The sequence below is a fragment of the Colletotrichum orchidophilum genome, assembly GCF_001831195.1.
Source record: "Colletotrichum orchidophilum strain IMI 309357 chromosome Unknown Scaffold_80.1, whole genome shotgun sequence".
Lineage (NCBI taxonomy): Eukaryota > Fungi > Ascomycota > Sordariomycetes > Glomerellales > Glomerellaceae > Colletotrichum > Colletotrichum orchidophilum.
In genome coordinates, this window is record NW_019173036.1 from 88,990 (window position 1) to 110,433 (window position 21,444).

The window sequence follows — 21,444 nt, forward strand, 5'->3', positions numbered from 1 at the left end:
CGGCGCCAAGGAGTCGGCTTCGAACGCCAGCCGGACGCTCTCGTCCGGCCCTGCCCGGTGTCCAAGGTCTGACTGTGCCGGATTCAAGCTTCAAAGTCCACCGAACCCTTTGCGTTCTTTCTACCGCGCGCAAGGTACATGACCGACTTCGCCTACGATGTAGCGGCTACGAGCAGCTAGCTACCTGGATGATTCTCTCGGTACGAATTCCACATGGCAGAACGGCTGGCCCAAGTACCCTTTCAACTGTCAGGCCCTTCTGGGACATGGCTGGCAAAGCGGCGGATCTCAGATGGACCCCAAACGCGGCATCGCGGATCCCCTCTAACGGTATCCAATACCCATCCCCACACTCGTCCCTGACCAAACCAAGCCAGATCGCGTCTCGATGCCGCGACCCAATAAGACGTCGCAGATGATGAAGGCGGAATTGAGTCTCGGTCACATCCGCACGTCTCCCCCCTACACAGTACATGGACGATGGCAGAAGTGGCAGATGTGCCAGTCAATGGCGTGCTCTCCCCCGGAACCCTCCTCCGGAGCCCATTCCGTTCGGGACCCCGGTTTCGTATGCCGACCAATGTGGGCGCGAGACCCCTCCTTGCGTGTCCCCCCACAAAATGTTTCGTTTCAAAGTGGGATAGGCGTTGGAGCACTGCCGTCCTGCACAGCCACCAGCACCACACCACCACGACCACCACGATCACCACGACCACCACGACCACCATCCATCAAGAGGGAATGTCTTGTCAAGAGGGCACATATCATTGGCATTGCACGGACGGCAGGCAAGATGCCACGCCCGCCATACCCGCCGTGCCCCACCATCCTCTTTGGGCGACTCAGCCGCAACCCAGGCTCCTATCCCTGCGAGCCATGAGTGGCAAGCCACACCGTCCCTGTCTGTCTCTGGCTGTTGCTGGTCTTCCGGGTTGATCCCATCAAGCCAGTTCGGCATCGCCTTGGCTTTCCCGTCACTCTATCTCTCCCGTCCCCGGATGCCGGTCAAAGGGATGCGACGTGGAACGTTGCCATTGCGAAGAAAGTAGACCTGGCCCGCCAAACCCAACTTCCTAAAATTCGCACTTCCGTACCAGAGTAAGTTCTCTTGGCAGGCAGAGACATTCTGCACAATAGGAAAAGCAAAAAAAGAAAAAAAATCATGGGAGCAATTTTGCTTCGCGTCAAGCGCGGAGCAATTGTCCCCCTACTCGTGCGCTGCACCTGTCAACCCCATGGAAGGCTTCATGCGCCGTCAGCCTGGAGCCGCCAAATTGCAAAAGTCTCTTGTCGACACTCCGTTGACGAGGAAAGTCAAATGCCCAACTCCCACGATCGTTTCCATTAGAAGACTTCAGCCTAAACTCTGTTCCCCAAAACAAACCGACGGCGACCATTTGTACTCTATTACACGCCACACCTGTCTCTTCTCTCAACGCGTTTGTCCAACAGGGACGCGTAACTCTTCCTTCCGCGGAGCCTCAAACAATTCAGCAGCGCCGGATGACACCATCCCTAGCACCCGTCAGCACCACCCGCCTCCTAAACATGATAGATGCCAACCCAAATCTTCTATATCAAATACCTAGACAGACACCCATTTCCAAACACCCACCTTCTTTCAGCTGAGTAGCCGAGCTCGAAACGCTACCAAATGACACTTTCCCCCCTCTTTTACCCGTTTTACCCCTTTTCCTTCTTTCTCGCGCGTTCGCTTCTAACGCCCTCCCGATGTCGAAACTCCCGCGCGTCGTACCAAGAGATCCGAATGTCGTGGTTGAAACCGTGCCAAAGTTCCCTTGCTTCATTTTCCCCGTTCCCCGGGACCGGCTGAACCCATCTGGCCGCCCGTTACGTCTGTCTTGCCTGTCGACATCCGACAGGACAAGAATTCCCCCGGCGTTCAGACGTTCCCTGTCCGTGCGAGCGCCTGCCAACCAGCAAAGGGCCGACTTTGGAGCTGGACCGTGTTCCGAAAAGGTGTGGTGGTGTGGTCCATGTAGGGGGGTGGGAATTGTGTTAGCTGGGCATGCGACTGACCGACAGCGGCCAGACCAGGATGGGCCATTGCTTTGTGCCCACCGGCAGCAGGACGCTCAGACACAATGAACAGCGGTACCCGCTGATCGTCCCTAGAAACCCCCGTCTTCTAGAACTTCCCGTTCAGTGCCGCTCGTCCTCCAGATAGGCTTTGTTTCTCGCAAGATTCTTGCTCTGCGTGCGCTCTTGCCTCGAAAGAGTGGACTGATCTTGACGGGGGGTGGGGAGGTCTAAACTGTTAAATCATGACGACTACATTGCCTCGATAGGGTTGATTTTTATCTCACCTTGCCGCAGGTTTTGCTCCGAGACCAAAGAGCATAGGTAGCATCCTAGAGTCTAGACGGATGACTTGCACCCAAACAAGCCTTTGAGACTCAAAGGAAAGCGCTAAAACCCGACACAGCAGTATACCAACTCTGAAGACGCTTTTAGGTGAGGGACCAGTCGTTCTCGTGATCTGTCACCTTTGAGACCTTCGAGACCATGAGAAACAGCTTCCGGCCCCACCTAGACTGACGAACTCTCAGTAGTGTAAGTGTCTTTTGCCGAGTCATGCGTTGGATGCACTGCGCTGACTTCTGAGAGAAAGGAAACATCACCAACCCGTCCGAACCTGGTCCTGGACCCAGACCATTCACAACCTTTTTTTTTATTTTATTTTTTTACTTTTTAATCTTTTGCGTTACGTTTGGTGTTTTTGAGGCTGGCTAACTGGCTATCTATCTGTCTAACCTTCATTGCCTTGGTTATCCCTTCCTTGCCGCAGCCGGCTGTGCTTGTCAACACTTTTCGAATCTCACATAATAGTATGCTTCTTCCCCCGAAACCGGGATGGACGGTCCTGTCGAAACTTGGTGCCCGAAATAGAGAAACATGCAGAAACGGAGGAAACACGGAAAACGCGGGGATGCTGGTCGTGACAAGGCTTTCAAGGGAATAAGCACCACCCACACACGCACACACACCCAATTTCCCCCCCCATCAAAGCTGAAAAATGAAGAATTAAAAAAAAAACAAAAAAAAAAACATGTAGTTGTTGGAGGGGTAGATCTTTTTCCTGTTTCCTTCCCAAAAGTGCATGAACATGCGAGCGTCCCAACTCTGTTCTCCCATCAACTCTGATCCCTTGGGCTGTGTGTCTTGTCGTCTTCAGGGTCTTGCCACCTTTGGTACCACTCCTCGAAGTCCCAAGGCTTACTTAGTTACCTCTCTCCAACATCCCATCTGACTCAACCCGCATGCTTGCTCACTCACTCACCTCCGCACTTGGAGTCACAGTGGGAGGAGGGGGTTAAAGGAGGGGGAAAAAAGTCACTCATGCGATGAGGGGAGAGGGGACACGAGACGCACGTTGGTGAACAGAATCCCGTTCGAATTAACTAATAACGTAAAATGCAAAATAACCCATTGAGCTGCGTGTAAGCCAGACCTGGGCCAGAACCTCCAGGGTTGCCTCAAGATCGCTCATGATATCCCCCTTGCTAAGAAAAGAAAAGAAAAAAAAAGTTTTCCTGCACCCTCTGCCGCGGTAAGAAAAAACAAACAAACCAAGTTCCTGGTCCTGCACAGCAGATCCAGAAACCCGGCGTTGTGTTACCATGCGGCTTTCGTTCCCCCGCCAAAGCAATCTAATGCTTCTCCGAGTCTTCTTCGGCGACGGCGGAGTATCTCATGCAGGAGGGCGAGCTACACGTCGCCGTTTCCTCCCTGTCCCTTGCCCTCGTTTTCCCCCAACCCGAAGCTGCCACGGGCGCGACCCCCCTTCCCCGGATCCCATACAATGACCCCCAGCCTGGGAGCAACTTTCCGTTCACATCCAGCCCCGACTCGCAGGTCTCCGTAGTGTCGTACTTGTGTCCCACGTGGGGTGATCAGCATGGCCCGATTTGGGTTCGTTCGCGCCCGCCCAAGTCGAGCGGGGAAAGATAGTGAGCGTGGGAGCAGAGAGTCCGAGGCTGTGGCCAGAGGTCTCTGCATCGTATCCTGCCCAGCAAGATGTCTTTTCTGCGATGCCCAGCTTCTTTTGTTTTGTTGATTCGAGTCCCATCTCTCCTCCATTTCCATGCCAGCCGTCACCCTCTCGCGCCGCGATGGGCATCAAGGGGACGGCTGAAGCCAAGATCTTGTCGACAAGCCAGTGTCTGCCTTGACAATTGTATCCCGGATACAACCATGCCTCAGCTACGTGATGATTGTTGTATGTGTGTTTATCGACCTTTTGCCGCAAAAAAGCATTGCCATTATTGGATCCAGTCCGGGTTGCAAGCCTTTTGCTGTCAAACGTGAAATTCAATAGCCTGTGCGAAGCGAAGAAAACCAAGAGAACCGCATGTCGTGGCGTCTAGCCCGGAGCAACGTCGTCTTGATTCGTATCGTTGAGCGCGCAGTCGTGAATATTCGTCAGTGGTCGTGAAATGGTCGTCATGAATCATCCGTAAGACAAGAATCCAAGCCCAAGGAAATGAAAAAAAAGAGCAAAATGCGCAGCGGTTGGTATCTTCCGATCCAGTGTAATGCCGATGGGGGTATCTCTAAGAAAGCCTCTTGAACCAAACACGAAAATAGACAAAAAAAGTTGAAGTCCAGAACGGGGGAATCGAGAATCAAAAGGTTGTCGGTCTCTTCTGTCTCGGGCTCCAGGCCTGGAGCCGAGCGGGGGGTTTTTGCATTGCTGCGTGTTCCTCTTGTGTAGATGAGAGAAGACCCAAAGGAAATAAGAGAAACGGGGAAAAGAGATCAGGCCGCCTATATGTTCGAAAGACCCCCCAACCCAAATGTAAATGCACTCAAATGCCCGCCCCGGACCCAGCCATGATGAGATGATTCGAATGAGAGGTGACCGAGCTTGCGGCAGAGTGTTTGGTGGTTGTGCTTGTTGTTGTTCCCCGGATATCGAAAAGACAGTAAAATATCATACGCTCGCTTGCTGCCGACAAAAGAAAAAAAGCCGGATTACATCTTTTTGGTTTGGTTGATCTCGCGAGTCCCGTAACACCGTTCGCTCCCCTGCTGATGCAAAACGCCGATATGCCTGTGGATGATTCAATGCCGAGCAGACCGAGAGGAATTCAACTTTTCTCCGGGAAACATGGGACCATCGTGCCTGGCAATGCTATGAGGTCGTTACGACAGGGTAAGTCTCAGATGTAACAGGTTCTGATTGTCACATCGTTGTCGTGTACTCCTGGTAGCGATCCCAGCCGAAGCCACCGTAGCCGACGCTCACACCACACTGAGGCGTGAACATGCTGGGGAGAGGCAACGCGGGGATGGGCGCTGTGATTGCTGGTGCGCTATAGTAGAATCCGGCCGTGGAGAAGGGTTGGCTGTATGCAGGCGTAGGGGAGGGGATTTGAACCTCGCTCATGCCAATGTTGGCCCAGATTGGCGTCGACTCTTGAGAAGTGGATGCGATGCTCGGACTTGAGGGAAGAACTCTCCATGCATCGACGGCGACCATGCTGGCTGGCGTAGGGGGTTGCGACCAGAGGCTTGCGTTTGCGGGTGAACTAGGGAGCAGGGGAGGTTGTCTGATGACATCGACAACACGGGGAGGAGGAGGCAGCAAGGGCTTCATGAGGCCCATGATGTTGTTCTTGACCTCCTCGCTCTTACCAGAGAGCAGTTCGCCTGCGCCTTCTTCCTCAAGCCCTTCCAAGGCGGTAACATGTGTCCGGTAGACAAACTTGTTGATGGCTTGGACAAAATCCTCATGCAGCTTCTTGCACTGTTGGTCCTTCTCAGACCAGTCATAGGTGTTGGCCTTGGTGTCGATGCAGTGAATTTCCTTGTGATACTCGACCAGGGCGTCTATTGAGTCGGTGGTGAGCTTGAAAGCGACCTCGTTGCGCAGGACCATGTCGACGTGGACAATGTATGCTTCGATGTGGAGAAGCTGGTAGTTGAACAGGGCCTCGACGAGGGGGTTGGAGTCCTGGCGCAATTCGGATTCTGGGGCCTTGGGAAGCATGATGGAAGTGAGAGTCCAGATGGCGTTGGGTGATGAGAGAGTCTCGGTCAGACATCTCTGGTGTTGCGGGACGCTGTTGAGTGGACGCTTAATCCGGTTGATGCGCTTCAGTGTCTGTGTCAACCACGGTTCGACCTTGGATCCCAGCACGACGTTGACTGATGAGGCTCTCGGGGCGAAAGCAGCCGCGGAGGCTGGTAACAGTTGAACAGGCATCTTGTTTGGAGGTGTCTGTGGGGAGGATGGAGAAGGGTCTGTGGCCGAAGAGGGAACGAGGCGGATGAGTTGGCGTGAGAGGTAACAAAAAAGAGACGGCGTTGCTGTTATCGTTGTCGTTATCGTCTTCGTCGTCGTTGTCGTCGTCAAGGATAACTCTTGGTAGATGGGCTTTTTTGGTGGTTGATATCTTGGGCGGTATTCTTGTTGATCTTGAATCTTGGTAAGACACCTCGAGGACAGCGGGGAGAGGTAGACGGGGAGGGAAAATGAAGTAATAAAGGAAACAAGTGATGACGGAGCTGGGCGGTCCCAAGAATTCCGGGAGGATAACAAGGGATATTTGGCTTGCACGCCTGCTACCGCGAATAAGAAGAAGAAGAAGGTGGACGAAGAGCTCGTGAAGAGAAAGAGGGAGGGTGAGAAGCAGGCCGGATATGGTGCGAGGGTGGTGGGGTGTTATAATCGCCCGAGAAAGAGACAGCCCTGGACAGAGAAGGATGTGGGGAGAGCTGCGGTCAACCTTCTTTGCCTCTTTGCCCACTCATGCTCACTGCTGTTCAGCGCAGTCAAGGCCTGTCATGGGGGTGGTAATTCGCTCCCATCAGGTGTGGTGCTGCGGCTGCGGTACGGTGAAGTGACAAGTACTCGAGGACTTGGACTTATGCGTGGAACAGGGGTGTATCCGGCGGTCAAGTCAAGTACCAAGATACACGAAATTGAGTCTTTTTCTTCCGAGTGTGTCCCGCAGCCTCTTCTCGCACCTCCCGCACTCCTACCTGCTCACCAAAGTCGGTAGGTACTGACTGACTGACTGACTACCTCTTTCCCATTCGCCTCAACCAGCCCGGTGGGCTTTCGGCAGGCGGTCCATGGTCCAGGAGGTGGGAGGAGGGAGGAGGGCGCAGGCAGAAGGGAAGGATGGGGGGAGGGGAGGGGAGGGGAGGGGTGTGGCAGGTTACCTCCACTAGGAACTTGTCACTGGCTGCTCCTTGCTCCTCGCTCTTTGCACCCCGTACTAGTTGAGGAGCAAGTGGAGAAGGAGAGAACCATAGCCAGAACCAGATCTCTCAGTTTCTGGAGCTCAGAACCCAGAGCTTCCAGCCCACAGTAGGTACCTAGCTGGAAGAGACAGGAGGACAGAACATCCATCATCCATGGAGATGCGCGCCGGCGGGGGCAACGCAGCGCGCTGTGCAGTAGCATCGGATCCCCCTAAGGCGCCGGGGCCTACTTGCTATAGGTATGTACCTCGGGGAGGTACATGTCTGGCCCTGGACCGGTACATGCGTCTGATCCAAGGACAGGCACTAGAGACACTCTGAATGACTGGCTGGCTCTGTACAGAGAAGTACGCAGGTAGGCCTCAGGTTAGGGTAGCCTCGGTGCGCGGTGCATGCATCTTGGGCCGGCTTCCAGGTCTCCTCCTCGCCTCACCCGGGACTCCATCCACCTTTTTTTTTTCTTGCTTCCAACAGGGGGCTTGTTGCCTCCATCATGGGACACACTATGGAGCTGAGGGCTGGCGGCGGCGGGGGGGGAGCTGGAAGCTGGAGCCCAAGCTCGCTGGCATGGTGTTAGCGTTGCCGCCGTTGATGCTCGTCTTGTTCATGCCAACCTGCGTAGAGTATCCTAACCCATGACGGATCTGGTCAAAATCCAGTAGGACACGTCAAGTCGGTGGATGGGAGGACTCCAACGAACGTGGACCTGCGTTGGTCGTTGGCCTCTCGAGTCCGTTCACTTTCACAATCGGCATTCCACTAATGCCCTCTTCGTCGTCCTTCGTCAACATTGCAACCAAACTCGCCTGGCCTTACTATTCAGTAGTCAGTTTTCCAGCCCACCTCGGCCCACGGCCGCCCTCTCGGGGTAGCCTCTCTTTTGCTTGCATGTACAAAGGAGGCAGGTAGACACCACACCTGCGGCTACATGTTTGCGTGAGTCTGTCATGTCAGTTGCAAAGTAAGTACACCAAGCAACCACACAGCTGAGTGAGCCGAAGCAAGGTTTGGCAGGTTGGCAAACTTAGGCTATGTAGCCTAGAACAAGCCAGGAGCTCCCTGACTGCTTCGGATGCCGTCGCCTGCGTGCGCCGCAAGCTTGGGCCAGCATCTTTTTTTGGTCCTCCTTCCGTCTTTGGCTTTTTTCTCTATTGCCGGTGGGAGCCCCCGTCTGTGAGAGTTGTGAGGGCGATGTTACCAAACCTTGTCTGGTTGGCTGGTGGCGTTGATGAAGTGCCGCTGACTGAGGCGAGATGGCTGGAAGGCTGCCCGTTGAGTCGGAACGTTTAATAGCGACATGATGAATTTGGCTATCCGTTATGGATACTGCTTCCTGCTATTTTTTTTTTGTGTCAAAGGTTTTTAGACGTACATTTCCCATCTTGGTTTAGGCTGTCCAGACTTGATAGATCACGGCTTCTGGGGTGCGTTGTGTGAGGCGTGCGTCGTCTTTTGCATCTGCGCCACATTTCGTTATTGGCCCAACGCTGTGGAATACAACCTTCTTGGAAGAGAGAGAGAGATTTGGGACGGGTCTTGAACATCGTTCCAACAATCTCGAAATTACACCAACACCATGCTAAGAGGCGACAAAGCGCACAGGAAACCCAGGCGCGGCAATCCATTCGACCTCGGGTAAGGCTTGCTTAGGCCGGGCGTGGTAAGGCGAAGACAAACGAGCGATTCCTATGGGCTTGGGTACGGGGCCTCGGGAGCGGCGCAAAACGCTCTGGTAGATCCGTCTTTGGGTCAGAACAGACTTCGGCATCATACCCTGGATGGGATTCGGAGCCATGTACGAATACGTCCAAGGCAAAGTGTCCGCAGACCGAAGGGTAGGCCAAGAGTGGAACATTGCTACTGATTTGCCGTCCGTCTCCCTTCGGCCGCAATCCCGATTCAAAAGATTCGCGGCAGATTCGGTTGGCGGCAATGAGAAGCGAGGTACTGCGTAAAGTCAAAGTCTTCCCGCTTTTTCTGGAACCAAATCGATGGAGCGCACTCTAAAAAAAGGTTCAGAGGAGAAAAAAATAAAGGAGTATCCGATCTCTGCACATACAGATACAGAGTACGTGCCGAGCTGCGCAGCGCATGCGCTGCATGAAGCGAGCGAGCGAGCGAAAGCGACGGCGGCTCGGCGGCGGCGAAAAACTCACCAGGACAGAAGCGGGGGGGCTCCCAAAAATTACAGTAGGGACAACAGCCGTACAAGACCAGGGCTGTGCTGCGACCTGCATATGCTCAATGACAGAATCCGAGAGGTCAGGCGAATGGGAACCGTCGGATTCCGCAAAAGTGCCCAAAATCCTCCAGCAGCGAGCTGAATGACCGATGTCAGTGCAGGTGCAAGCGTAGGCCTGGCCGTGCTGCCATGCCATGCTATGCCATGCCATGCCTTGCCTTGCCTTGCATTGTCTGGGTCACTGGTGTCTCTCGCCGCCGTTCCAACTTCCCCTCCAGTCTTGTTCTGTAAGGACTCGTGGAAGCCATCCCAATCCGAATTTTTGGTCCGTTCTTTCTAGCAAAGTGTCCGTGTACTTCTCCGCGGGTCTGCGTAAGTCGGCTGTGGCTTGTCGGTGTCGTCCGTGGCCCGTTCAGAGGCTTCTCGCGTCCTCAGATACGCCACACAAGTCTTCCTCAAGGCGAGAGAGATCGCGTGCCTCGGGATGTTCAAGAGACTCAACCGTCATGGCCCCGTTGAAATGTGGCGATGTGGTCGCGAGGTAGTCTCACGAGCTGGCATTTCAGGCGACCTCATGCTTGAACACCCAGACGCCTAGATTGGGTTCTGTCGAGGTAAGCCCGTCTTGCCGCCATTCGTGAGGCAAACCGGACTGTTGTCTACCTGGACTCCGTGGCCTGTGCGAACAAGAGGACGGTACTTTAGCAAGCGCAGCCTAAAACTGAACCCTTGTTGCCGACCCTTATACGCCCTAATACACAGTATGGCGGCATGGCCACAATCCAAATCCAGACAAGGCAGGTAAGTCGCCGTGGTAGCCGTACCTTGCCTCTTGGATGATATGTTCCGTACGAATACGTTGGCCTTTGTCCGTTGCCTGAGATGCCTTGTTTCTCGATCAAGGACACAGATAGAATCCGGGCTGCTGGGCCTGTGGGCCTGTTGTTTTAGTCAACTTACCCCCCTCTCGCAATAGGTAGCAAGTCGCCGCCACCTCGGGGCCGGGTACCCTCTCTCCAAAAAGAGTGCGTCGCTCAAGTATCATCCGCATCTCTTCACCAGAGAGATACTTTCCCCCTCTCTGTACTCCGTTGCATTTGCAAAAGTCCACGGCCAACTGTCCTGATTTGATAACACCCATGAAAAACTCGTCGTCATTAAGTCTGAATTCTGAATCTGAATCCGTGTCTCTCCGGCTAGAGACAGGCCCGATGAGAGACATCTCCGAGCTGTCGTTGCCGTCACACGAACCGCCAACCCAACTGCCAAAGTCCCCGGGCAGCCGGTTGACAGAAAAGAAACAAGCAGGGCTGGCTTGTCACGGCTTGTCAGAAATGTTTCTGTCTCAAAGAAGGATTACCCCTGCTTGTCGGCACCCATCAACAACAAGCGCCTTCTTTCACATGTATCTCTTGAAAAAGGCACCCCTGACTTGGAGGCTGCAGGGTGCGTCCTGGTTGAAGAGCTGCCAGTGTCTTTGAAGCGATGCTCAGTGAGGTGGGGGAGACCAAGAGGCGCCTGAGCGATTGCCTCACGTCCACGGTCAATGTAGCGCTTCGTCTGACAAGTGTCCAACAATCAGGTCAACCTCTGGCTGGGTCTGCACCGGGGCCGTCTAGATCGCTTCCGCGGTCATTTCAAACTATCCGAGCCGGGCCTTCTCACCAGACAGTTTTCGATATATCATATTCCAAATATTACCCATCGCGCCCCCTTCAACTCCTTGCCTGTTCCATGATCATGCACCTTGCTCTTTTTGCGAGGTATCAGATCTGCTTGTGCAGAGCCTTTAGTGTACAACCGTCGCGAGGGCTGCCATGATTGGGAAACGTTTGTGATATCGTGCTCAAGGCATACGAGCCCGCCGTGCCCACGCAGGTCCAGACTTGTTATCGTCTAGGATGGGTAGTACTGGAATATGCAGGTGTGAGAAACTGAAGCCAATGTCGACTCGTCTGACGCTAGGAAACGATCCTGAGGTTCCGTCGAGAGCTTGTGCTTATGCACCCGGCTGAATTTATCCAACTTCGACGATCCGGAGACTACGGCTTGCTTCTTATTAGCTAGTTCAGGGACAAAGTATTGCCACCGTCGACTGGCCTCTAGAGGTAACATCATGGCCAAGACAGCCATCGCGATCGGGCTGGTAAATGATACTCAATCCTGTGCTGGCTTAGCTGAGACCTCGTCGGAGATGAACGAGCCGGCCTCTGATAATCATCATGTCATGGCCTGTCTGTCTTGACCAGTCGTGTGGTTCAGACGCTGATTCTCACATTCTGACAATTATTAGTACCAGTATGACTTGCATGTGCCTTCAGGACACTTCTGCGTGTCGCCCTGCATCATGTAGGCTCTAGCAGGAGATCGTCTTTGAAACGACGCAGGCGCGGCCGCGACGGCGGGTAGCCCCCAATAACCCGCATATCATCATATGTGACATTGACTGGGCATCTCCAAATGTAACTTAGACCTCTTTCGTGAATAGGGTCGCAATCGCTGGGCCGGCTCGACTTTCACGAGACTCAGGGCACTACCGTGATTGGAGCGGCCAAAGAGCCCATAGGAAGAACCGCCAAAGGAACCAACACTAATATTCAACCGCCTGCAATCCCGGCCGAGCTCCGCCTTGGAACAGCAACATCAGACCAGATGGCGCAACGTACCACAATGGCAGCGGTGCTATTCCGTCTGAGAACTGGCGTGTAGAGCGTTTCCGCAAGCGTGGGATTGCCCTTCTCCCTTCTGAACTTCGATCATCCGCCGAGTCGAAGGGGGTCGGTCCGTCCAAATGGAACGGGATCCAACATCGTTGTGGAGAGGAAGAATGGGTGGTTGAGGGTGTAGACGTCGAGTAATGACAGCCTGTAGATGGCTTTTTGCAAGGTTGCACTCCTTGCTAGCGGCCGAGGTGAGCTGAGGTGTGTCTGGGAAAAAGCTGGCTTCTGGTGCCTCATTGGCTGTTGAGCTGAAGGCCAGATCCGGACTATGTGGGCCTCGACGGGGAAAGGCCGAGCAACTTCATCATGATTGGCAAAAATACTGAATTTATGGCTTGATATTCGACCAATCATGAGCTAAAGGATGCTAGAGTCCATCATGAGGAGAGACGGTTGGAGTCAAAACGCTCCTAGGGATTTCCCCTTGACTCCTGAGGGACGCAGCGATAGCTCGCTGAGCAGCAATGGCCGCGTTAATGGCGCAACGATTTTGACGTCAGGATAGGGGACAGGCGGATGAGCAAGGTCATGGTCATCAGGAGAGGTTAATACCTACTAAGATGGCCGGATTAGGAACGGGCCTGGCTCCAGCAACAACCGTTCTCGAACCTCTCCAGAAGCAGATTGAGATCTGTCACCAATCAATCTGCCGTCCAATCGAGTCGCCAAAATGCCGAACCGGTTGCTGTTGACTCAAACAAGGGGCTGTCGCCCAGAAACACGTCCGGAAGGCAAGCAAATATCCTTACCATGTCGTCGATATCGAAAAACTCAACCATGACATATTGGTATGGTGGCAAAATGGTTTCCTTTGCGAACAAAATTGAACACGGTGTCCCCTGGCAATCTTAGGATACCGTTCAAACAGTAGCTGGCTGCTCTGTGACCCGTTGTCGGCATCGCAGGGAGAGACAGTGTAGGTTTGTGATGGCACCCTAGACGGATGCGAATGCTCGCTTGGGAGTCTGACAGAGCGACGGTTGTCCGATCGTAGTCGCGGCAGAAGGCAACAAACGGGTCGTCGTGGAATCATTCAAGCGGACGTGGTACAGTCTTGCGCGCACCAAAGTCGGCAGAAGTCGGCTCCTATGCCGTTGCGGCAAGCTGTATGTAGGTCTGCTGACTACCTAGGTATTTTTGGCCCCCGCGACCTTCGCCTGTCGCCGACGCAGGCGGCTCCGCCGCTGTTTGCCGCACCTCGGGTGGCTGGCTTGACAGCCCGTCGGTTGCCAGAGCTTGTGACCGCGGTTGCGATCACTTGACCTGCGTCACATGAATTTTCCCATCCAAGGATCTCATCCAAGGATGTGAGGCTTATCTTTTCCAGGGCCATTGAAAGCCTACAGAACACCTCAGTACCTCGTCGTCTGTTGAGAGAAAAGGGTTTCGGGCCCGGATTTTTTGTCCAAGGTAAGGTAGCACCCAGCCAAGCTTCACAGGCTGAGGCTGTGTCCGGTGTCGCCACACTTCGCGGCAGATCCCTACCCCAGTGGCTGGGCCCGCGACCTGCAAATCCTGATTTGCCGCACGGTTGTGCGGAAGGAGATCCAATGGTTTTGGCGGAGCATGGCACAACAACTTCAATGAGAGAGAGTCGAAATAAGCCCATGCAAGAAGGAATCTTTGCTCTGCTACTTCGTTTCCAGTACAGGTAACATGTTGCTCATATTCAGGATGATCCCTTATGCGTCAAACATAGTTGGACACCGGGGGAACGACAGTAGCTGCTGTAGAAATCTGGCAAAGGTACATGTAATCTGTCTAGTGACCTAGGCTAGGTCCAAAACAACGACAAGCTTGAGCCGAGGACCTTAGGCGGGCGGGACGGATCATTTTGGACAGGTTTCCTAGGGAAGGCATACCTGATCTTGAAGCCAACGGGGTCCGTACCAATAGTCGCCACCAGCTATTATGCCCAAGCCTAAGTGGAGGACGAGTACCGGTATTGACGTATGTTATTTTACCCGAGTGCCAACGGCGGCTGATATGCTAGTGAAAAAGGTATGAAGGCATATTCGTGCGTTAATGCGAAAGCAAGGCGATTGCGTAGCTGTCTTCGTGGGGTGAAATGGCGACCCCGAAAACCGACGATCGTCCTCCGTAGGGTTTCCCCAGATCTCGAGGTTCCGAAAGAGTAAGTACCCAAAAATAGAACAGGGACTGCCGGTCTGGGGAGAAACGGTGCGGCGAGTGCCCCACCCTTAGAGATCCGCGTGTGGCGCAGGCGCCGGGAGGCTGGTGAAGGAGGGTGGAGTAAAGGTTGAGTCGAAGCCGTTGATACCACTGCAACGTGTGGAATGCAAGGTTCCCGGCAAGGCCACATAAAAGGGACTGTGTAAAGAGCATGTGAGTTAGCAGATGCACAACTCAGGAGACATACCTTGGTTGGTGACCGAATACGGGGGTCCCGTGGTTGGGTGCGTTGTACCCCTTGAGCAGCTGAATGTCCTGCTACCAATGCAGAAGACCCGCTGATCGCTTCAAGCCGATTGCTTGTCAGTGGGCGCCGGACATCGGTGGTGCATGAAAAATGCCACACGGGAGGGGCTGAGGGGCTGTGCTGGCCGCGGGCGGGAGGGAAAAAACGACGACGTTGACTCGCTCATGACCGACATTTTAGCATTGACCAGACCCTCTACCTCCACAAAGGGCACAGGACACCACCAACAGTCCAGTCCGTAGTCGACAGCCACGCGGCTTCGAGATAGACCAGTGTAGGCGGCGAGACAACCCATACCGTTTGTGGCCAACATGATGCCATTATGGTTGTTTCCTCACACCCGTTGATGATGGAATAATGTTTCACCAAAAAGCCCACTCAGTCGAGCCCGTTGCAGAAACGAGCCGGCGTCTGGGGCCGGGGTAGGGATTGGGATTTGTCGTGGATGTGTGTTGTAGTAACGACGACGTTCTGGCCGGTCGTGATAGCCCCGTGTTTCGAACAGAGAAGCTCGAGTAAGTTTGACGGGTCGGATGTGCATGCAGTTTTGGAGGCAAGCTATGCTGAAGCCCGCGTAGGTTTGTTGAACTTTGCGAGGTAGCTCTCTCCTTGTCAGATATGTGACGACAGCTATTGACATGTCGCGTCCACGTACCCATGACTCGATGGCAGATGGACGATTTCTGCTCCAGATGGCCCAAGTTCGCGACGGGCGGGTGCGGGATCTCGACGACACGGTCCACAAGCATGAGCCTGTCGAAGACAGAAAATTTCCCGGCTTCTCGGTTTGAGCATGAGCCAGGCAGGGTCGTCGCCTATCGGGCTCTGATCAAGGCGGATGGACGTATGGAGACTGCTTCAGCTGCTGTACGCCATGTGATCTTAAAGGAATGACCTGAACAAGCTCATTATGTGCCAGGCTTGATATTTGATGTTGCCATGGCTGTTCTTCGACCAATGCAAGATCTTTCGCAATGCGACCTTGCGGGGAGCAACTACGCTCGGAGTTTGTTTGCGAGGAGGGAGAATATTGTGCGGAAGAGTGGAGGGGAGATATACCAACGGATGAGGTGTGCATGTTGGAGAAGGAAGTGACTGTCAACGGCATGGAACACTGACGAGAGGGACGCTAAAGACGAGGGGAGCTTGGGCCATGTCTTCTCCTTGAGTAGGTATCTAGAGAAAGTCGTCCCGAGCTTGATACCTAAGTGTGTTCAGAGCCCGAATATTTAGGTAACTCCCCGGCCTAAAAGGTACCTTAGCCCATGTTTCGCTGTCGGTGTGCTTCAGTGAGTCGTAGGGTGCTCTCGGCCGAGCTTATAGTGGAGCGGTCAGTAAACGCGGACGCTAAAGCGCGAAGCGAGACGGGTTTCATTGGCTCCCCCACCGCCGGGCTCCAGCCTACTCTCCTGACGAGGCGAGGCTTGACGTTGACAGCACACCTCCCAAGACTTGCACTCTCCCGTCTCCAAATGCGGCTTTCGCCGACGTCATTACAACTTCGCAAACAGCATTCCTCTACTCCGATTTCCAAGAGAGCATACCGTTCAAACCTGTCGAGCATGCATAGTGCCCATCATAGAGACAGATGATATTCCCTTAACCGACCGACCGAACGACTACCTAGTCGCCCCGACGACGACGACGACGACGTCGTCGAACATTACACGATGGCTGAGCCCGCTGCGTCTGTGGCTTTGGCTGCTACCGCGACAACGGCGCAAAAGCAAACAAGTCCTGCGATTCCCGTGGGCTTGAACGAGGCATCTCTCGACTCTCCCACCTTTCGATCCACTGCTCAGCACTTTGGAGAACACATCGACAATGTCGAGAAATGGCTCGAAGACTACGTCAGGTCGACATCTCGAGTCACCCGTGACATCCTAGCCCTCGAAGAAAGTGTCAACACCTACCTGTCCAAAATCTTCCCACCCACCGCAACCGCCGACGCCATCATCGATCAAGACTACACCCTTCTCGCTTTACGCCGTATAAGCGATGGCTCAAAAGAATGGTGGACTCAGATCATGTCGACAGTGCGGAAAATGGACACCATATCCGTTGACCCCATCCGATCCTTCGTCGCCGCCGATCTACGCTCCTTCAAGGAAGTCAGGAGAGTGTTGGACCACACACAGAGAAACTTTGATCAAGCCATGGCTCGTTACATGAGCCAGTCAAAGACAAAGGAGCCGTCTGCTATCAGAGAAGAAGCATTCGCCGTGTACGAGACCCGCAAGGCATATCTCAAAGTCGCCATGGACTTCTGTCAGCTTGCACCACAGATCCGCTTTAGCTTGGACAAGTTGCTTGTGCGTGTCAGCTCCGACTTTTGGAAGGAAATGAAGCGGTCGCGCGACGCCGCCGCGGTATCGACAAAGTGGGGTTCCGAGATGGATCGCATCCGCGGCTGGTCGCGTGAGATGGAAACAACAGAGTTTGTCTTCAAGAGGGAGCTGCAGATTGCGCGCCGCGACATTGGGGAAAGCACTCTGCAGGCGTTCAAACCATCCCGGGAGTTGGAGGACTACAGTGCGTCGACGGTCCAGTACCTAGGCTCCAGGGGTCCGGTCAGCGTTCAGCCACAAGAAAGCTCCGCTGTGGTTTCGGAGAAGCAGGGCTGGCTCTTCCTCAAAACACTGTACGCAAAGCCAGCCAGGTCGAACTGGGTCCGTCGTTGGTACTATTGCCGGGAGGGAATCTTTGGCTGGCTGATCAACGGGCCCCAGGGTGTTTTGCAAGGCGATGAGATTGGCGTACTTTTGTGCAATGCCAAACCTGCCGTCGCTGAGGATCGCAGGTTCTGTTTCGAAGTCAAGACGAAGAGCCAGACCTTGGTTCTCCAGGCAGAGACTCAAAACCAGCTGACCGAGTGGCTCGAGGTCTTTGAAGTGGCCAAGAAAAGAGCATTTGAAGCCAGCATGGACAGAGACAGCGCCTCTTCACCCGCAGGTGCCGATCCCGCCTTCTCTATCACGCCGCCTCCGCTCCCCGACTTCTCAGCAAGGTCCATGGACGCCATTGTGGCTGGCGAGGAGCCTTCCGGTAGCTTTGACCGGGCTGGCACTCTTCCGGTCCCTGGCCCGGACGGCAGTATGGCTGGCCGCGCTAGCTTTGATGTGACCGCGGGTGTGCCGCGTCGGTCCATCACTGCCCTCGGGCGTGATTTGGGCCGAGAGATGGTGCGTGAGGATGGTGAAAGCAATCGCGACCACGCAGCGAGGATCATCCAGAAGCTAGATCTTCACCGAAAAGCGACTTTTGGTGCGGGTGCGGAAGCTGCGATGGCTGCTGGCGGAGCACCCGGCGCTGGCGGCATTGCGGGCTTGATAGCAAGCCATGGCCACCTTCCTGGATATCCTTCTCCCCCGCAAGCTGGTTCGAAGAATTCGTCTACTTCGAGATTACCTGCTCTGGATCCAGTGCAAGGAATTTTGGCCCCTCTGACACTGGCAAGACCACCGGCTGCAACGAATTTGAGCCGAACGGCCGTGATGCTATCCGTCGACAGAAGCGTAGGATCGGACACCACTAGTCACATGCCTACCTCTGTTCTCGCCAACTACTGGGGAAGTAGTCCGTGGAGCACATTATACGGATCAGGTCCAGGCCGTCCTCGTACCCCTGGCCTTCTCGAAGAGAACCCCTTCGGAATAGTAGTCCGAGAGGTGGGCAAGCCTGGCGAGGAGAAGCCTCCGACCCCTGTGACTGGACACAGAAAGACTGTCAGTGTTGATGCGAAACCCAGCCAAGCCCACACACCGTTCAGGCAACCCGTGGAGACTTTTGTTCCGGGGTATCCTCCGGAGCTGAGAATCCAGCATCTCCAATTCCGGATCCTGTTCCCGAATGCTCCTCTGGACGAGAAGCTTGTCCTCGTCTTCCGTGCCGCTTGGTCAAGCTCAACAGGCAAAGACTCACCTTCCCATGGGCAAGGACTCGCGGGCAACGGTCGTATCTACATCACTCCCGACAATATGTACTTTTATGGACAACAAATGGGCCTCGTAGTTGCCTATGCCATCAGTCTCGACATTATCGCCGAGGTCACAGCGGCGCCCGGTAAAGAATGCGATTTCATTTTCCTTCACCTAGGAGAGGATGGCAATGAGACGGGCTACACTAGAATCACCATCAAGATCTTCCTGGATAACCTCCAGCTTCTGCACGCGAGAATGAATCTTCTGGTCGACGACTTGCAATCCGAGGAGCCGATGGAGTTGCCGGAGCTCATCCGGGCACTGATCAATCTGGAGTACGAGGACTACAGCAAGCGCAGCCCAAGCATTGAGAGCTGGGAAGAGGTCTCATCAAATACACCCTTTGATGACGGCACACATTCTGGACGCCCAGCCAGACGCCAAAGCCAATTTGGGCCCAGACTTCGCTTAGCAGGGCCTGGTTCGAGGCAGACCCCCAAAGTGCAGGTGCCTGCTCACCCTGTCATCTTCGAGCCCGAGGACATGCAGAGAATGGTTGCAGAGCGGCACTTTGAGATTAGTGCCAAGGCCTGTTTTCACGTGCTCTTTGGAGACAAGAGCTTTGTCTTTCCCAAGCTTTACTTTGAGCGGAGAGCACAGCAGATTGCCCAAGGACCCTGGGAGCTGGCAGACCATGGCCGGATGAGGCGTGAGTTCCAGTTCAAGTTTAACTACAAGGACATCATTGGTCGACCCAAGACCGTAGATGTTGTCGACTACCAGACCATGGACGTCTTTCAGGAACATGTGACGTATGTTGTAACTCACATCAAGACGGCATGGCATCTCCCCCATTCCCAAGACTTCAAATTGGTGACCAAGGTTGTCATCACTCACGTGGCCAAGTCAAAGTGTAAATTGGCCATATACACAAAGGTAGAATGGTCCAAGGTGCCCACATTTTCGAAGAACTTGGTTGAGCGTCAGGCTCTGAACGATGCCGAGGGCGATGCAGAAGAGCTCGCAGACGTGGCAACGGACCAGGTGCGCAAGCTCGGCCCCCACAGCCGAACGAAGAGGGCGATCCAGGTGTACGGAAACATTGGGCAGCAGACGCAGGTTGTCGTCTTTTCCCCGGCCGATGCGGCTGCGTCGAAGAAGCAGCTTATCAAACCGCGCACGCTGACGGCCATGCTTCTTGAAACGCTCCGTTCTTTTGGCGAAAGTGCGGTAACGTCGCTCATCATGTGGGCCATCGCCGTAGTGAAGACATTCTTCAGTGTCGTCACAGCACATAGACTCATCCTTCTTGTCCTGGCTGTGAGCGCGTTTACGAACATTGCTTTGACTTCCAAGGAAAGCTCGACTTGGTGGACGGAGAGGCGAGCAGCCAAGTTCATGACACGCGTCGGTGTCGGGCCGAACGTGATGATGAGCAAGGCCATTTACATGGCAGATTTGGGTGAGGCAACGGGGGCGGTCGGCCACAACAACAGCTGGCCTACCGATAGTGCTTGGTACGCAAAACTTTACCGACTCCTTGGGGTTCAAAAACACGATGGCTAATCTGAAATTACAGCTTCACCACGTTCCAACTTGTTGCAAACGCCACCGACCTTGACAGTCCCTACGAAGACGCCGGGTCGACGCTGTCATCGGCGACGAGCCGAGCGACCGCGCGGCGGTTGCGCCGGACTCGACAGCGTCTCGGGTCATACCGGCACGACCTCCTCGTCGCGATGCGCATCGTCAACAGCATCGAGCGGGAGATGGTGCAGTCGGAATGGGAGAACTGGCTCTCGGACGAGACGATGCGTTGCGAGAAGCTCAAGACGGTATTGGAGGAGGACGGTGCGGGTGGTGCGGCTGCTAAGAGTAAGCGGGGTGGCGGCGGCGGTCAAAAGGTCTTGACGTCTACTATTGACGAGGGCAAGAAGGAGGCGCTCCGAGAGTGGTACGATACGTATTGTGGGAGCTGTAAGTTGGACCAACAAGCGTTGGTGAGCGAGCGAAGCTCTTTGGCGGGTCTGTAAAGGCGTTCTTTTGTGTGGTGGGTTGGGTGCCGCGTTTTTGGGAATCATACGGAGGCTCTCTATAGCTACCGGTGTATTATTGGGTTTTCTTTTTACTCTGAAAGGAGGATAATACTTGATTATGTTGGATGTGAAGGCTTTTACTTTCAACTTCAGAAAACTATTTTGCCCTAGAAGATATGCTAGAGACGTGTTTGAATACAAGGTAGTATCTGAGGGCACGGAGCTGATTGAGACGGTCAATCGCTTAGGCATTACTAGATCGATATCCTACCGCCTATAAATTTCTCTTGTGAGATAAAAGATGGTTTAACTAAGGTAGATGGTAAGGCCACCACGTTGCTTCAGCTTGTGTTTCAGTCTCTATACAAGTCAGCAACTGAAGTGCAGAGCGCCGATGAAACCTCTTAGGTTGGCCAGATTTCACAGATATACAGCCCCTAGTTCTTATAAAATTCACCGTGATGGAAGAGCTGTATCGTAGATCGACAATCACGGGGAAATTTGGTCCACTATTTAATGACCAATAGTGCATGATAATGAGATAGACGGCCGATGTGAGCCGGGTCCGGACTTTTAGGTCATGTCTCGGGGATCTCAGCCTGGTTCTTGGTGGTTTCTGCTGTGCTTGTGCGATATTCAGGCTATGCGGCCTACCAATGTACCTTAGCTTAGGTTGATCATGATGGTGCGGACGTTATTGACGTCGATGCAGACAAGAGAAAACAGGCTTGTCAACGAGTGCCTTCTCTTGTGGTGTAAGGTACCTAATCTACATCTAGGATCTCTTTCGCTCCAGCAAGGGAGAGGGAGGGAGGCGGGAAGGACCTCACGTGTCCCTTCATCCCGGTAACCGTTGGAAATAATCCTGGCCGCCTTGCCTTACGGGTAGAATGACGGTTCGGTCCCTGTTAGG

General features: G+C 54.1%; 6 protein-coding genes across 6 annotated transcripts; 2 read left to right on the plus strand and 4 right to left on the minus strand.

Annotated features, from left to right (window-relative positions):
• Positions 1-242: 242 nt before the first annotated feature.
• Positions 243-728, minus strand: CORC01_09055 (uncharacterized protein; the record flags this gene model as incomplete). Its single annotated transcript, XM_022620685.1, has 1 exon — positions 243-728. The coding sequence occupies one exon, from the start codon at positions 726-728 to the stop codon at positions 243-245; it is 486 nt and encodes a 161-aa protein (XP_022472784.1).
• A 3,125-nt stretch (positions 729-3,853) lies between these two features.
• Positions 3,854-4,141, minus strand: CORC01_09056 (uncharacterized protein; the record flags this gene model as incomplete). The annotated part of the gene is made up of 1 exon (XM_022620686.1): positions 3,854-4,141. The coding sequence occupies one exon, from the start codon at positions 4,139-4,141 to the stop codon at positions 3,854-3,856; it is 288 nt and encodes a 95-aa protein (XP_022472785.1).
• A 1,065-nt stretch (positions 4,142-5,206) lies between these two features.
• On the minus strand, positions 5,207-6,229 carry CORC01_09057 (uncharacterized protein; the record flags this gene model as incomplete). The annotated part of the gene is made up of 1 exon (XM_022620687.1): positions 5,207-6,229. One exon carries the CDS (start codon positions 6,227-6,229, stop codon positions 5,207-5,209), a length of 1,023 nt encoding a protein of 340 aa, XP_022472786.1.
• Positions 6,230-11,316: 5,087 nt separating this feature from the next.
• On the plus strand, positions 11,317-11,430 carry CORC01_09058 (uncharacterized protein; the record flags this gene model as incomplete). Its single annotated transcript, XM_022620688.1, has 1 exon — positions 11,317-11,430. The coding sequence occupies one exon, from the start codon at positions 11,317-11,319 to the stop codon at positions 11,428-11,430; it is 114 nt and encodes a 37-aa protein (XP_022472787.1).
• Positions 11,431-12,005: 575 nt separating this feature from the next.
• Positions 12,006-12,266, minus strand: CORC01_09059 (uncharacterized protein; the record flags this gene model as incomplete). The annotated part of the gene is made up of 1 exon (XM_022620689.1): positions 12,006-12,266. A coding segment is annotated over one exon (261 nt), but the record flags the coding sequence as incomplete, so codon positions are not given.
• A 3,979-nt stretch (positions 12,267-16,245) lies between these two features.
• Positions 16,246-20,528, plus strand: CORC01_09060 (PH domain-containing protein; the record flags this gene model as incomplete). Its single annotated transcript, XM_022620690.1, has 2 exons — positions 16,246-20,012; positions 20,075-20,528. The coding sequence occupies 2 exons, from the start codon at positions 16,246-16,248 to the stop codon at positions 20,526-20,528; spliced, it is 4,221 nt and encodes a 1,406-aa protein (XP_022472789.1).
• Between the last annotated feature and the right edge of the window lie 916 nt (positions 20,529-21,444).